At 47.9% G+C, this 15,592-nt stretch overlaps 1 protein-coding gene across 4 annotated transcripts in view; it reads right to left on the bottom strand.

Annotated features, from left to right (window-relative positions):
• Positions 1-1,870: 1,870 nt before the first annotated feature.
• The window catches only part of CTPS1 (CTP synthase 1), a 37,149-nt gene continuing 23,427 nt past the window's right edge, over positions 1,871-15,592 (bottom strand). For all 4 annotated transcript variants that reach the window (XM_045548104.1, XM_045548103.1, XM_045548105.1 and 1 more), the window contains exons 8-19: positions 15,270-15,421; positions 13,979-14,111; positions 11,719-11,807; positions 10,775-10,869; positions 10,046-10,108; positions 8,008-8,051; positions 6,599-6,695; positions 5,709-5,764; positions 5,529-5,625; positions 4,818-4,962; positions 4,126-4,219; positions 1,871-2,755 (exon numbers count right to left, since the gene is read on the bottom strand). In XM_045548104.1, coding sequence (XP_045404060.1) covers positions 4,135-4,219; positions 4,818-4,962; positions 5,529-5,625; positions 5,709-5,764; positions 6,599-6,695; positions 8,008-8,051; positions 10,046-10,108; positions 10,775-10,869; positions 11,719-11,807; positions 13,979-14,111; positions 15,270-15,421 — 1,056 coding nt within the window. In that variant the 3' untranslated portion in view covers positions 1,871-2,755; positions 4,126-4,134. The remainder of the gene's footprint in view (positions 2,756-4,125; positions 4,220-4,817; positions 4,963-5,528; positions 5,626-5,708; positions 5,765-6,598; positions 6,696-8,007; positions 8,052-10,045; positions 10,109-10,774; positions 10,870-11,718; positions 11,808-13,978; positions 14,112-15,269; positions 15,422-15,592) is intronic.

Here is a 15,592-nt window from a genome sequence, read left to right on the forward strand (position 1 = left end):
GATTGCTTTAGCTCAGGAGTTCAAGACCAGCCTGAGCAAGAGTGAGACCCTGTCTCTACTAAAAATAGAAAAATTAGCTGGGCATCATGGTGCACACCTGTAGTCCCAGCTACTCAGGAGGCTGAGGCAGGAGGATCGCTTGAGCCCAGGGGTTTGAGGTTGCTGTGAGCTACAGTAACACCACTGCACTCTACCTGGGGCGACAGCAAGACTGTCTCAAAAAAGAAAACTCATGCTGGTCACAGGGACCAAATAGGATAATGGGTGCATGTATCGTGACAGGTTACCAAACTCCTGTTACCCACCCGCTGAGCTGCCCCAGGGTCACCACCGTTACTTGAGAACTACACAAAGAAAGAATGCATTACTCAAGAAGTCAAGAGTGGCAATTTGTGAGCACTTTCCACGTGCCAGGCCCAATGCTAGATGCTAGTCCAGGCCTCACAGTCCTTGGAAATGCTTTTATTGGGAAACAACAGGTTTCTATAAAGGCAGGGTGAAGGCAGGCTTCAGTTCAGCTGCTACAGACTAAGAGCCTGCTCAGATCCCCTGGACTGAAGGGACATTTACTCTAAGGACACAGCGAGAAGCCTCCAGGCACTGGTCAGTAAACACGGGGCATGGAAGGCTACCCTCCTATGCAGTCCAGCCCTGGCCCCCATCCCTAGTATAATCCTGTCTGCCACAGCCAGGGCTGGTGGGGCTTTGCAAGCCCTAGAGAGCCACTGGGGGTCCTTCTCTCAGAACCATTATGCAAGTGGCCAGTACGTGACAGTTGGTCAGTGAGGCCATCTGAAAGGCAGGGGCAGGAACGTGATCACTGGGAGGCTTCCCCAAGCTACCGCACATCTAACCAAGTCCCCATGTTGTGGGAGCACTAGTGCCACCGGTGGGCATGTCAAACCCTCAGTTTGGGGACTTTTTTTAAATGAAGACTGATGAGACCACCAGGTAGGAAAGGAAGTTAGAATCATGCTCAATCAGCTACATTCAAAGTACCAAGGCAAGCATGAAGATCTCTGTGTAAGTGAAGATATTTTGTCTACGAGAGAGGCAGACAAAGGCCGCTTGCTGTTGGTCAGGAGGCGGGGACACGGGCTTCTGGGCCTCAAGGGTGGTGGTGGGCCTTGGACCAGCGAGTGGAAAGATGAATGAGAGCCCAGTTCTTTTCTGAATCTCTCTGATGTAGGGGCTGGGCCAGATGCTGCAGGAAGGAAACTTTTTCCTCCCCAACCTCCAGGTCTCAAATGTCAGTGAGCAGTAAAGGCTGTCAGCACTGATAAGCAGTCAGGCCTGAGATCTGAGCTCCTGCCTCCAGAGTCTGCAGAGGAGCCAGCTCATCCCTAAGCAGGTGTGCTCAGAGGCCAGAGGGTGTCCCCAACACCCTACAATGTCACTGTGGAGGACAAACCACTCAGGACAGCGACCTTCAGCTGCTGGGCCTGCACTCAGAAGGCTACAGGTGGCGGAAGAGCCAGGGCACAAAGCAGTCTTTGCCGCCCCCTGGCCGTGTGTGTGGAGTGCCCAGGTCCGGTGACCTGCAGAGGAAAAGACCTTCCTAAATAACACGTGTCCATCCCGCCCCTTTCCCAACAGCAAGCAGCATACTCGGCGCTCATGCGTCTTTTAATTGCTCTCTTTATGTGTTGAGAACCTGTATTTGAAGGCTTTCTGGAAAATTCTGGTTCCTATTAAAAGCAGGGCTCATTTCTTAGTTTGCAAACAAGTTATCAGGTTGTTCACTCACCTGAGGCTGCTCGCCTGGAGGGGCGCCGGGGCCCACAGTGAGGTGACTGTGCACGGCACGCCCGGCACGGCACTCATGCATTTTCCATCCAGACGACACAGAGAACGGAAAACAAAGCATGTCTCTTGTTCTGCATTATTTATTTCTTAAGTTAGAGTATACATTGAGTCCAGCCAGAGTATAGGATGCACACGGCTGTGCCTATTGTTAATGTCACATTAAGAAAATAGCTTTTATATTGCATTTCAACTGCAGTAATAACACCATCCAGAAAGAAAAAAGTACCCTCGAGTCAAAGCTGTCTATATATGAGAGGGTGTTAGAGGCAGTTTCCCCAAAAGACTCTTTGTTCTTTTTAAAGTGACCCCTTGATGCAAGGAGTGTCTCCCAGCCCCAGGAATGGAAGAGCAGCCAGAGGCAGGGAGATCTTAAGATCACACTACAGAGAGAGAGACTTCTTGCTATTTCATGTGACACCAAACTGACCATCCATTGAATGATGAGGACTGGCCAAAAGTTGGCACTGAAAGTCCCCACAACTCAGGGCAGTATCAAGATTCTGTCTCTGGCTTCACTGCTTCTTAGTGGTAAGCAGCCCTCAGGTTCCCAGCACCAAGCATTGGAAGTACTAGCTAAAGTCATCCTTCTGTGCTCATCCAGTCCCCGTGGCACACTTTATAACGGGAAAGCAACAGGCAGTGACGCGAGGTAGCTGGGGAAACAAGGTGATGGTTGAGGCACTCGACCAGCCCCAACCACCCTTGGTGCCGATTCTCGTCTCAGAAACTCAAGAACTGCAAAGGAAACTGTGGCACAGCAGGCAGAACACCACGTAGAAGGAGCCAGGACACATGATGGGACATGCAAGTGACAAAGTTTCCCAAAACCTTTCCCCTATAATAAAATAATCTCAGTAAAAACATAATTTAAAGGAAGTGTCAAAAGCCGAGTGTAAAATCAAAGCTGTAAACGCTACCAAAGTTTGAAGGCCCTCTTGAAGAATCATCCCTGTTAAAAAAAAAAAAAAAAAAAAAAAAAACGTTTTAGCAATTATAAGATGCATGTTAAAGTAAAGAAGTCAGAATTTACAGTCAGCTGCCGTGGGAAATTATGCCTGTTTTTCACGGCAGAACAGGAGCCTAAGAAGAATAATTAGAAGCTAAATTTGTAATTTCTGCAGAATCATACTTTCTCAAGATCTCACATCTCAACTTCTACATCTGTCCTAATACAAGCATTCTTCTTCCACGGCACCCAGCCTCTTAAAAGTGCTACTGACAAGCAATTCTCCACTGGTTAGGCCATCAGAAGTTCCATATAATTGACCCAGTATCTACCTCCTGTACTGTGAAAGTTTCTGTTTTTATCAGTTTCTTACACTGTCAAACGGCCTACAGCAATCTGTGTGGTCAGGAGATAATGAGTGCGTCGTGTTAAATGCTTACCTGGCCTGGAATGAGCAACACGGCCTTCCTGCTGGCCCTCACTCACCTCCCAGCCCGCCTGCCTATCACGGTTATTGCAGGTCAGGTGGCCTATCCGCCAGGGCAGAGGGGAAGCGGTCGTGATCATTAGATCAGACCAGCGCTGGACCAGCACCACAGGCCCTCGGTGGTGAACATACAGTACACAGCGTGCAAGGAGGTCCCCCTGCCCATGCCACAGGGCAGCAGCATGTCTCACCTATGCCCAGGGACCTGTGGATCCCCGCAGTGGGACCACACCCATATCTCTGGTTCTCCTTCGAGACTCCACAGACTCCAACACCCCCACTCGCTTCTGATGCAGACTCTGTACCTCTACTGACACAGCCCACTCAGTTACCTTGAAGGGCTTTTATGATTCGTGGCAGTGCCCAGTTAGTGCACTTTGTACACTGACAGACCCTGTTACTATAAAGCCAAACGTTCCAAGTGTTCAATGATTGTTTGGATTTTGAAGGCTTTCCAGAATAAGCAGCAATCAATACAAAACTGTTTCACAAGCAGTATTAAAGTACTTTCCGATGAAAGCTTGAAAGCAAAAAATGAGAAATGCCACATTGTCATACCTGTCACCTCTTTCAAGATCTCCAAGTTTACAGCTACAGGAAACAACAGGGTCTAAGAACCAGTTACCCCAGAATTGGCCACACTGGCACCCGAATATAGCAATCAGTAATGACACGACTGCCCGGTGACTGGTGTTCCCCTGTGGCCCCCGAAGCGGGGTGGGCAGGTGTGCTGCGACTCGGAGGAGGCCTTGTCCACTGGACACCCACACCGACCTCACCACTTTCATTCTCTGGCAGATACATTTCAGCACTAAACTTATATGGTATTCTTGTAACCCCAGCGTGTTATTTTTTTTTAAAACTAAATCTTAAAAATATCACTTACGTTACAAGATCAGTCATTATTTATTGATGGAAACTTCAACTCAGTGATTTCAGAGTCAGGAGAGCTGCTTCCACTTCTGTCACTATAGGTGTCCCTGTAGAATTCAGATGGTTCATTCAGCATCTCCCACCAAAAACTCACTTTACTTCCCTGTTTTTGTAGCCACCATTACTACAGGGACACTTGTCTGCACACAGCAGAAATCAGAAAGGCTCTTTACTGCATAATATATTCAGCATGAAGCTGAGAGATTTTCTTCTTCCAGTTACAAGATACACATTCTATTTATGCTTCAGTCATGATGCCCTCAATCACCACCTCGGAGTAACTGGTTTCAGACAAAGGGAGCAATGGGCAAACCCCCCTCCCTGAAAAGCCAGATTTCCCATATTAACATGTGCCAAAAGGTCCTCTGCCAGACAGGACCCTGCCAGCACCACTGGAGCTCGGATGCTGCAGGGTGGGGGGGGACCTCGCTAACACACCGGGAAGCAGCCTGGGAGAACAGGGAGAAAGGACAGGAAGCTTTGGGGCAGACCTGAGAAGGAGCACGTGACACCCATCAAAGGACACCCAGCCCAGGCACCGGTGGATTTTTCTTATAACTGACTGTGACACCTCGCTGTAATGACCCAGTGACCCCTTAAAGGCCTAGAAGAGGAGTCGGTCAGTGAAGCAAAGAGTGCGCCCACCTGGGCGAGAGCCGGCAGCCCTTCTGGAGGTAATGCGGGAGCCGCCCCACGGACGCCAGGAGGAGGCCGAAGTATGGCGGGGAGGGCTTGATGGGTCTGGACAGAAACTCAGGGTGGTACTGAACCCCGACAAAAAAGGGATGATCTGCAAGAGAAATTCAAAAGATACACCTTCATTATGTATGTTATGCATAAAATGTGAAAGATGAGAGGAAAAAAATCTTATTAACAGTTCAACATTTCCACAGACCCTAAAATTCTTTGAAAATGACTTCTTCATTTGAATCTAGGCACAGGTAACCCCAAAGCACGAGCAATCTGATGCACTTTCTCCAGCACTGCTGTCCCCTTCCAGCTGAAGGCGCCTCCTCTCCAGGGTCCTGCCTGAGAGAGGCCCTGGCTGCCGTGACTCCTGCCCGCTGAGCTGGGCAGTCCATGTGAGAGCCGAGGGAGCTTTAGTACCAAGTCCAGACTCTCATTTTGGAGGAGGAACTGTGGCCAGAAGGTAAACGACTGCCCAAGGAAGGCCATGCACAAAGATGAACTTCTCAGGGTGCCAGTCCCTCGTTCACCAAGACCCTTTCCCTCACACGACAGCCCTGCTTCCTAATTCTGTTAGGTCAGGAGTGATAAGATACATTTTTACACTTTCCCACATGCAAACAAAACCCTGCTAAGTTTTCCATTAAATAGAAATGCCCAAGTAATCACCTTCCAACTCCACAATTTCCATTCTTTCTCCTTCAACATCTTGGCCAACAAACTTCAAGCCTTGCTCTTCCAAACAGTTTTTCAAGACTGGATTTACCTGTTGAAGCATGAAAAATAATTTTGTTGGCCTCAGCTTACTGTCTTTCCCAGTAACAGGAAGAAGCCAGCTCGAATCCTCACCTCAAATCTGTGGCGGTGCCTCTCTTCCAAGTAGTCTGGGTCTCCATAGAGTTTCCCTGCAAACAAACACACTGGGAGTGAAGAACTGATTCCACAGAATGACTGACGCACAACCCCGCTCTGCTTCCCAGTTTACTTTTCCTCACCGACGCTGCCTGGCCTTTTTGAGACTAGCTCCACCATTCCGCCATAGTCACCTGCTCTCAACAGCACAACTTTGACTAACTCTTGGGCTTTTGACTCCTTCTGACCACACTAAGGAAAACTAACAGAAACAGACGTTCACCGCCACCCTCAAAACACGACTTCTGAGTGCGAGCACTTCGCTGCTAGAAACTGCTTGGAAAACAATCAGGATATGTCACCCAGTCAAGGCGCTGAGAATGATGTAGGGAAGGGGGACATGTTAAGAGCTGCACTGATGACCTCTGATGACCGTGCAGTTCAAATCGCAGGCATCAAAGGTCGTTACACCCGGTGGCTGCAGTTGAACAGGCACTGCATTTGCAAGTGGCTCCTGTACTGACTCGTTCATAGTCACCTAATGTCCCCCAACCCACAGAACATTAGGGTTAAAAATCCCCAAAGATCCCCTACTCAAGTGACTCTCAAACTGTGCTGCTATGGACCCTCCAGACAGACACAGGCTGCCTCTGCTAACGGAGTAAAGGTGGAATTTTCCCAGTGAGCAGGAAAGAAAATGCATCTAATAGAGTCACTTTGACAAATATTTTCCTCCCAAAATTTCCCTAAGTCTTTGGCACCTATTACTACTTTGTTAGAATAAAATCTGATTAGGTTGACTCAAATGAAGTGGCTTTGCACCACCCTGAGACACACGTCCTGGACATGCCGAGCTGAGGGCTGGGCCAGCGTGGGGCAGCTCTTACTCATAACCGAGTTCTTGGTCTGGAACAGGGTTCTCCTCTTGCCCAGCCTCATGGTTCCGCCCATCTGCCCAGGATTGTGTTCTGGCATGTCTATAACCTGGAGATGTTCAGAAAACACACATGAACTACAACACTCTGCTTGTGTTAGGAGACAGACCACCTTCGCTAAATGGAATAAAGCCATAAGTAGGTTCTCATTTTGTAACGGGGGAGAATGCCTCCCAGTGCTCATTTTTAAACCTTTATTGCGCAGAGGTTCAAGCAGTTGCTCCCTCCTTGGATTATTCCTGCTCCAGCACTCCAGCTTGTAAGCGGCACATTCTAAGAACGACTAATACAGTAGCAGGGATGCGAGACTAGGTACGTTATAACACGTCTGTCTCCCCTGCCAGCCTGATGAGCTGCCCGAAGGCAGGGGAGGCAGGGCGGGCACCTGGCAGGAGCTCAGCAAGTGTCTGTGGAACGGGTGGGCCACGGCGCCCAGCAGGGACAGTCCCGCTCACCTCTCAGCCCAGCGCCTCGAGTGCCTTCCGACCTCCCGGGCCTTCTCTGTGCCCTGCTCCCCCTCACCCCAAAACCCCACACTTCGAAACCTTTGTTCAGCCCCTCGAGAGGTCTTAGTGTTAGCGAAGTTCAATTTCAGGTCAGCAAACACACCGATGCTGCCCAGGTGCTGTTGAGCTCAAGCACCGTGTCCACCTCACTTAGCACAGCATCCTCAGTGGCAAGAGCAGCCCCTAGCACGTAGTAGGTACTCGACACTCGAATGCTGAGAAAAATAAGCGCCCTTTACATGCCTGTCAGCCCTGAGCTGGGGATTCAAAGATGAATAAAGGCACAGTCCCTCCTCCGTGAGCCTTAGCAATACAGTGGGCTGGGCAGTGCCACATGCCGTTGGCTCCAGATCTAACATGAGGTATGCTGGCCTGAAAATGCTTTTGTGGCCGTTAAACCAATCAGTGCTAGATCCCAGAGGTTCTCCAATAATAAGCCTATTTCCTGGGACTGTGGCTGGGGGTTACATGAATGAATATACATAAGGTGGTGAGAACAGCAGCTGGCACAGACTAGTGCCTGCTTAAGTGTTTCATATTAGTATTATTGACACGGTGCTCCTGGGAAATGCGGGGAGCAGGGATGGAGTAATATTTTAATCAAGAATCCCCTCTAGTTGGCTGGACTGGTATCTGTCTTTTAAACTTCCTATGGTAAATTGGAAAGATTAGTGAGGAATTACATAATGAAGAAATAAAAGGTTTTCCTGTGCAGTCGGTCTGAAAGCCCAAGACCTCAGGGTTGTCTGGAATGGACCCAAGTGGTCTCACTCCCTGTCGCTAAACATCAGTCACGTTCACGAATGCCCCTCACACACCCTCCTGAGCCCTGTGGAGGTGCCACACTTGACTCACCACGGGATGACTGGTCTTAGGGTCAAACTCTGTAGAATTAGCATCTGAAAAATCAAAATACTTGTGTCACAAAAATGTTTACAAACAAAAGTGATTATTCATTAGTTTGTTTGCTAAGCTCTAAATCACAATTTCCCTCCTCAGTTTAGGATCAATGATTGGAACAAAAACTAGGGACAGAAGTTTTAAGATATAAAACCCTCAACACACAAACACAGGTGAATTTATTCCACTAAATCTATACCTCTCTAGGAAGTCAAGCTGTACAAAATGGGGAGATCAAAACCATTGGCATAACCTAAAAATTTTTATGTAGATAATACATCTTTACAATTTCTATATTGTTGTCTTTTTTCCCCACCCCCACCCGTCTTAATATATGTTTTCACTTTTGTTTCCGACTCCCCTCTCACTCCAACATGAGCAAGTACAATTTCTTCTACATTTCTTTCATCCTCAGGATCTAACACACTGTCCTATTCAATTGCCTCACTCAGTAGCTAAATCAGAAATTAACTGGTTTCAGCTGAGATAACCTTTCTACCCGTTATCGAATGTACCATCTAACCATAGGCAAACCCACTAAAGACTAAAAAGCAAAGGCCCCAGTTCCCGGTGCTGCGTCCAGCTCTTTCTGTGTCAGAGCAGGTATTTTCCCCTCCTGGCCTGAACCAGGGTCTGGTCTCCACTGAAGGGTAAGCTCATCACCAGGGCACCCACCCACCTGGGACCCTGACCGGGAGTCAGCGGGGGGTGAGCTGTGAAAGGGTCCAGGGAGCCCAGAAAGCCAGCTCTGAGGTGGCAGGTGATGGAACAGTGCCTTCCAGGACTCAGAAGCCAGGACTACAGGGCACGGTGCCTACCAAACAGCCACCCCCACCTCAGGGTCACTGTGAGGAAGCCTCTCAGAAAAAAGGTGAAATAAATCCCAGCCCTAACTTGGCCACTGAAGAATCACTCATGCTTTGTAAAATCAGCCTGCTTCTGCATCCCTTCAGGTTGCACTGTTTATTTTTCATAGAACGCATGAAATCTTTCTGAAGATGTAGTATCTGTCCACTGGGCTGCAGAGAATTAGACAGGCTGTGGCAGACTATTCCATCAGTGCCCCCAGCGAACCACACGCCCAGTATTCACGCCCGTGCGTGCTCCCCTCCCCTACTGACTGGGCTCGGCCGTGTCACTCGCTTTGGCCAGTGCACATTGGCACGCATGAGTGCTTGCACAGTGGGCCTGTCGTTTTGGAAGCCAGTCGGTCGCCGTGTGTGAGGGAGCTTGGGCTGAACAAATGAATGGTGAGCCACCATGTGGGAGACCACCTCCACATCCCTACCAGGCCAAGCACACAGATGAACACAAGGCAGGAGTACGTGATCTCAGATACGACACCACCGCATGGAGCAAAACCACCTAGCTAAGTCGCCCCATGGAATACTGCGAAATGATCACTCACTGTTGCTGGAAACCACTGAGTTTCAGGGTGGTCTGTTACACAGTAATACATAGTTAGCATTTCCTATTTGCCAGGCACTGCCAGGGAAATGTTTACATGCATCATTTAATTCTTACAACCACATAAAGTAGGTACTATTATTACTCCCATCTTAGAGAAGAAACACAGGCCCAGAAAGGCTAAGTAATTTGCTTAAAGTCACCTATAAATGATAAAGTCAGAATCTGAGCCCAGGTCTGATTGCTCCAGAGCCCAAGTTCACAACAACTGCACAAGCCTCACTTAGGCCACAGACTTCTTGCTGGGCACCAGCTCCAGATGGCAGCCATGGTGATCAAAGTGAGACCATCTCAAGAACAGGAAATGCAGGGGCAGAAGGCCAAAGGACTGTTTGCTCAGCTGTGCCCCCTCCTCGCTGTGTGGAGGAGCTGTGCTGCACCTCAGTAAGCCAGGCAGCCCCTTCCCTGCACGCTGCGAGGTGCTGAGAGCCCAGGCCCGCCCTCTCCATACCTGCCAATCACCCGTGATGCAACGGGCTTCACGGCCCCCCAGGAAACACAGGAGGAGGAATTAACACGCACTTACCTGTCCACCCCAGCACATTTCTTGAGAATTCAACCACTGCCAACTGCATTCCTAGGCACACACCTTCCAGGCGGAGGGAAAAACAAACAAAGCTCCACTAAAAAGGCGGCTCCTACCTTTCCCACTAGCCTGCCATGGAGTCTGTGCCCTGCTTGTTCACAAAATTATTATCACAAACTCTTAATTCCCTGCTATAAACAATCATCCCCTGCTGTGATGCTTTACCTATAGATTTCAAAAACTGGCTTTAAGGTACATGAAGATGCCAGGTTTTGCAACCTTATCCAATTTTAGAAATAAGCAATACTCTATTCAGTACTTTAAAATTCAAGTTTCCTTTCCCTAAATTCTCACTCACAATTGATCAAGTTGAAAATTACTAAGACATACAGCACCCGGAGGCATCCAAAATCACTTCGTACAGTCAGCTGTGGTGCCAAGTGAGGATGTACAACTCAACCTTGTGTACTACGAACTACGGGGTTTGCTAAGTGGACAGGATTTCCTAATAGATAGTTCACTCTCAGAATTCCATGACATCTGCATGTAGCTCACAAGCACAACTTTCCACTTTACAAGTGTGAATTTCTCCCAGAGAGAACCAAAAAGGCTTCTTTCTACTTGAGCTGCACGTTTCAATAACCTCCCTGCTTTACGTATAGGATCCCACGTGGCACCTTTTCTTACACTTTCCTACTCTGAGTGAAGAGTGCACGGCTAGCTCCTTACCCAAAAAAGGCTTTTTCTGTTTCCGAGCCCAGGCGATTGCTTGGATTTTTCCTTCTGTTCCTCGAACACCGAATCCTCCTGGAACCAGCACGCCGCTGCACAAGAGAACACAACACAAGGCTACTCCCTTTTTTGTCATTCCAGCTTGCAGCAGCCACCTAAGGAGCCACCCCAGGACGCTGACACCTCGACATTACTCCATCCATTCCGCTAGTGGGACCACATGTGCTAAAGACAGTCAGTGAGCTGCACGTAAACCCCTTGAAATTAAAAACTGCAAACCTAACCATGGACTTTTCTTAGCAACACAAGAAAATGTGTACTACCAGTGAAAAGCAAGACAGTATACAAAATTGTAATATTGCTACAGCACTTGCCGCAGACACTGAGCTGCTCATATTCTTTAAACATATATTATTTATTTTACCTCTTGGCTTAAAGTGGTCCCCCGAGTACGAAGCGGACCTTTCTCTGTCAGCTCGGTCCGCCACACTGACCAAGGTCTCAGCAGCCGTGCAGCTCCGTAACACTCAGTTATTCCAGCGAACCAGAAATCCTTGCTAATTTTTTACTATCATATATTTTTTCCTTTTTAAAAATTTTTTCTGCTGAACGTTCCAGGGGGATTTAGGAAGCTTCCTAAAACAATTTATGAGACTCTACTGATGGGTACTCATCACATGTTCTGAATGAAAAATCTTTAAATAAGCCTCATCAATAGATGCCTACGGTAAGCAATATCAAAAAAATTAGGTTTTCTTCAGATCCAATGATATTGGTAAGCTGCATTTTTATAAGGCTTAAATCATATGGTGTGTAGTCTTTTCAATAATTAAGAGATATTTTAGCAAGTACATTCCTTCCTGTTAGAGTACATGAAAGCACAGGACTTCATGAAAACAAACCAGAACCCCCTGGAAACTATAGGCAGAAGCGCTACTCACTGAGCGCTGCAGAGCTTCTGCCAAGCTTCGTGGTAGCGCACGGGCTCTTCCTGCGAGGTGCCTGGCTCCAGGTCCGTGGAATCTATGTACTGGGCATTGTTCAGACAGGGGAGGAGAGAAACCGGCTCATGACTCCAGACTGCGCTTTCATAAATTTTAAATACTATCAACGTTCCACCCTTCTTATTTTATTTATTTGTTTATTTTTTGTGTGTGTGTGACAGAGTCTTGCTCTGTTGCCTGGGCTAGAGTGCCGTGGCATCAGCCTAGCTCACAGCAACCTCAAACTCCTGGGCTCAAGCAATCCTCCTACCTCAGCCTCCCGGGAAGCTGGGACTACAGGCATGTGCCATCACGCCCAGATAATTTTTTCTATTTTTAGTAGAGACAGGGTCTCACTCTTGCTCAGGCTGGTCTCAAACTCCTGAGCTCAAGGGATCCACCCGCCTCGGCCTCCCAGAGTGCTAGGATTACAGGCGTGAGCCATCGTGCCCGGCCTCCATCTTTCTTAATGTTGGCTTTAAAGTGGTCATCTTAATATACAACAGTTTTTTTCAAAATCATTTAACTCCCAAATCCAGCTCTCTCCACTCTACACTTGGGCTGTTTAGGATCTGGCCTCAGCCAAGCCACCGGAGCAGACTCTGAAGTGTTCTCTGTTCAAGTGACACTCTCCCCAGCCCGTCTCCCACCTGGGTTTTCTGTTTTGTTTTGTTTTGTTTTCAATTTTTCCTACTGTGTTGAAGTATAATTTACATGCAATGAAATGCAAGCATTTTAAGCTCAGGGCAAGATCCAGGCATGATCCCTGGTCACAGGGCCTATCTCCAGACAGCCTCCAATTCATGGTCTCCGTCCACTGCCTTCCCCTGCCCCACGCTCCAAGCCCTCGGACATGTCTGCCTGTTTTCTGTCAGGAACGCCCTTCCCTCTGCCTTCTCCATCTCCCAACCTGCCCTGGGGCCCCTCCTCGAGGAAGTTTGCCCTCCTTATGTGTCTGCCAAGGCAGGCTTATCCTCTCTCCTGTGCGTTCCCTTCGGATCTAAGAGACTTGATAATCCTCAAGGGCAGAGGCTGTTGACTGTTCGTATCTCAGCCCACCCATCTAACACCTGGTAGCCACAGACCAACTCTGAGAGTTGGGTAGAATAAATGAATGATGGAGGAACTAGCAAAAAATAAGTCAGGGCAGCATAATGGGATCCTCCAATTCTTAAAACACGTATACCAGGTCATTCTGCGGGAACCTGTCCCACCAGCACAAAGCAAACTCAATCCTCACACTCAGAAACACTCGGAGAAGTGGGAGGCAAACCCCAAAGCCAGCAGGGGGGACGGCTCCATGGGGTCTCGTTAACAGCCTCAGAACCAAGGTCCACTTTACCTCTGACTTTCGTCTCCTCCTGAGAAGTGCCAGCTGGTGAGCTGGAAGGTACAGAGGGGACAGGCAGGAGGGTTTCCAAGGAGAGCTGACACAGACTGTGCTTACCACAGGCCAGGCTCAGCACTCTGTATTAATTCATGAAGCTCTTACAACCCTAGAAGGACGGCACTATCACCATCCCTTTTTAAAGATGAGGAAACTGAGGCCCAAAGAGGATTAAGTAAGTTGTCCAGGTCTCACAGCTTGCAGGCGACAGAGCCCTGGCCATCTGGCTCTGGGATCCATGCTCTTAACCACGACACTCTACTGCACCTATAGAGACAGCAGGGTCATGCCCTGACACTCCCACCACAGCACCGACCAGAACACAGGAACTGCCATTAACTGAGTGCCACCCGTGGTCTGGATACCAGCTGGGTGACCAGACGCATGTCTCAGAGAACCCCCACAGCTCCATGAGGTGGATACTTTCATTCCCACTTTACAGGTGAGGTAGGTGGTACGAGCACAGGTTAGAAAGGCAGCCCGTGTGCCAAAGTCTCCAAGAGCCACCAGGTGTCTGGAATGCTGTCTAAGCAGTGCCATCAACTGCGCAACAAGCCTCTGGTCCACCTGGGCCCCCATTCTCACGGGGCAATTGTACATGGTCACCTCTCACCCCCTACTCTAAACGTCATCTTTCCTCTCTATTATTTCCTGAAAATGCTCTATTGTTTTCTCAAAGCCAGGAAGCAACCACAAATTTTTTTTAATCCCTAAAAAGAAATCCAGAGCTCCAAAACTATAAAGCAAATACACATGCAGCATCTAGGAGAATATATCCTGCTTCCCTGCCGACCCCACCACCCCCACTGTGCCTGCACCAACGCTCCTTACCTTGATTTCCAATTTGTGGTTGATGGCCAGTGCAGAATGCTCCAGAGCTTTAATGACAGAGGCATAGGAGTCTGAGAACTTGGTGTATTTGCCCACAAGGGCAATAGAGCAGGTCTCTAGCAAGCGATCATATCTGTCAAACAAATGTCAAGAAACACCCATTACTTAGAATCATGAGATCATAATAGCTTTTTGAAGAGGAAGAAAATATGTCCAAGAAGATTATAAGGGGAGTGGATATTATCTGAGTTCTGTGTACAGACCAGTAAAGAAGCAGCAATTTTCAGATCAACATGGCAGGCTTTGTAAAGAAGATAGGATTTTAGATACTGTTACAAAGAGACAGTTCAAAATCTCAAACAAATTTGCTTACAAAAAAAAATTTTTTTAAATACAAAATGACAAGAAAAATTAACAGACATGAACAGACAATTCACAAGAGCTAACGTGGTGAAGGGAAGAGTCAAGTCATGGGACATTCACAATAGAAAAGTCTGTACTCATTAAAAACTTTCATTGCAGAGGACAATTATTAACAAGAAAATGCTCAGAATGTTTTATGAAGAAAAGGATCATAAAACTGTGTGCCATTTTGGTAGCTACATGTAAACAGACAAAGACTGAAAGGGAAAACGTCAAAATGAAAGTAAATATCAAAAAGCAGTGGAATGAGTCCTCCCTCCCCAAATGCTTCTAACATCATATTGATTTTGCAACTATAATAAGGCTCAACTGTTGCTCTGAGACACTGAGTGACGATCTTTGAAGTGACACAAGAGCACTGCAGAGCTTTAAGAAGAGATAGTGGAATGGGACAGTCCTTGAAGTACTGCGCTTAGCGGCAATACATGCCCACTGATCCCTTTCTGGTGCAGGGTGAGCGGCACATTCCCAAATGCAGTTCAAACAACTAGGACACTACCCAGAGTGCTCCAGCCATGGTCGGCCAGTGTGTGGGCTTCAGCTGTGTGCGCTAACCTGCCGCCACTAGGATGCCTGTTTGCACTGATCTTCTAGTCAGTAAGAGACAAGCATGACAGAATATAACCTGAACTCACTGCTTGGAGGCCCAGCACCTGACCCAGCCCTCCCAGGACCTCCTCATCTGTGCTGCAGCTACATGACAGCTAAGATCCTTTCTTAACACTCTGAACATCTCTTACCATCAAGACCTCTCTAACACGAGTTGATGGCAGGAGTGCTAAAGTGCCATAGCAAGAGTTGGATTCCCTGAGCACCTAGAGAGGGAGAAAGAAGGCTGGGTCTCCCAGCTCCTCCGGGCAAAACAAACCTGTCAGCCATCTCCTTCCACTTCATCAGCATCTTTCGTGGCTGCCTCTCAATAGGAAGGTCGAGTCTTCGAAGAAAATAATCTACGACTCCTTGCTCCTCCAACAACAAGGGCACTCGGTAGATGGATGAGACGTCATGGACACAGATCACCTGTTTAGAAAAAAAGCAAGTCATTTAGTGAACACAAAAACCCACTGGGCTTGCAACCTCCTACTAGCTATGTGACCTTGAGAAAATAACTCTTCTGAATTTGAAAACGAAAAAAGGGCAATTTCCTGCAAAAATATAAACTACCAAAACAAACTCAAGAAGAATAGAAAA

The sequence above is a fragment of the Lemur catta genome, chromosome 3, assembly GCF_020740605.2.
Source record: "Lemur catta isolate mLemCat1 chromosome 3, mLemCat1.pri, whole genome shotgun sequence".
Classification (NCBI taxonomy): Eukaryota; Metazoa; Chordata; class Mammalia; order Primates; family Lemuridae; genus Lemur; species Lemur catta.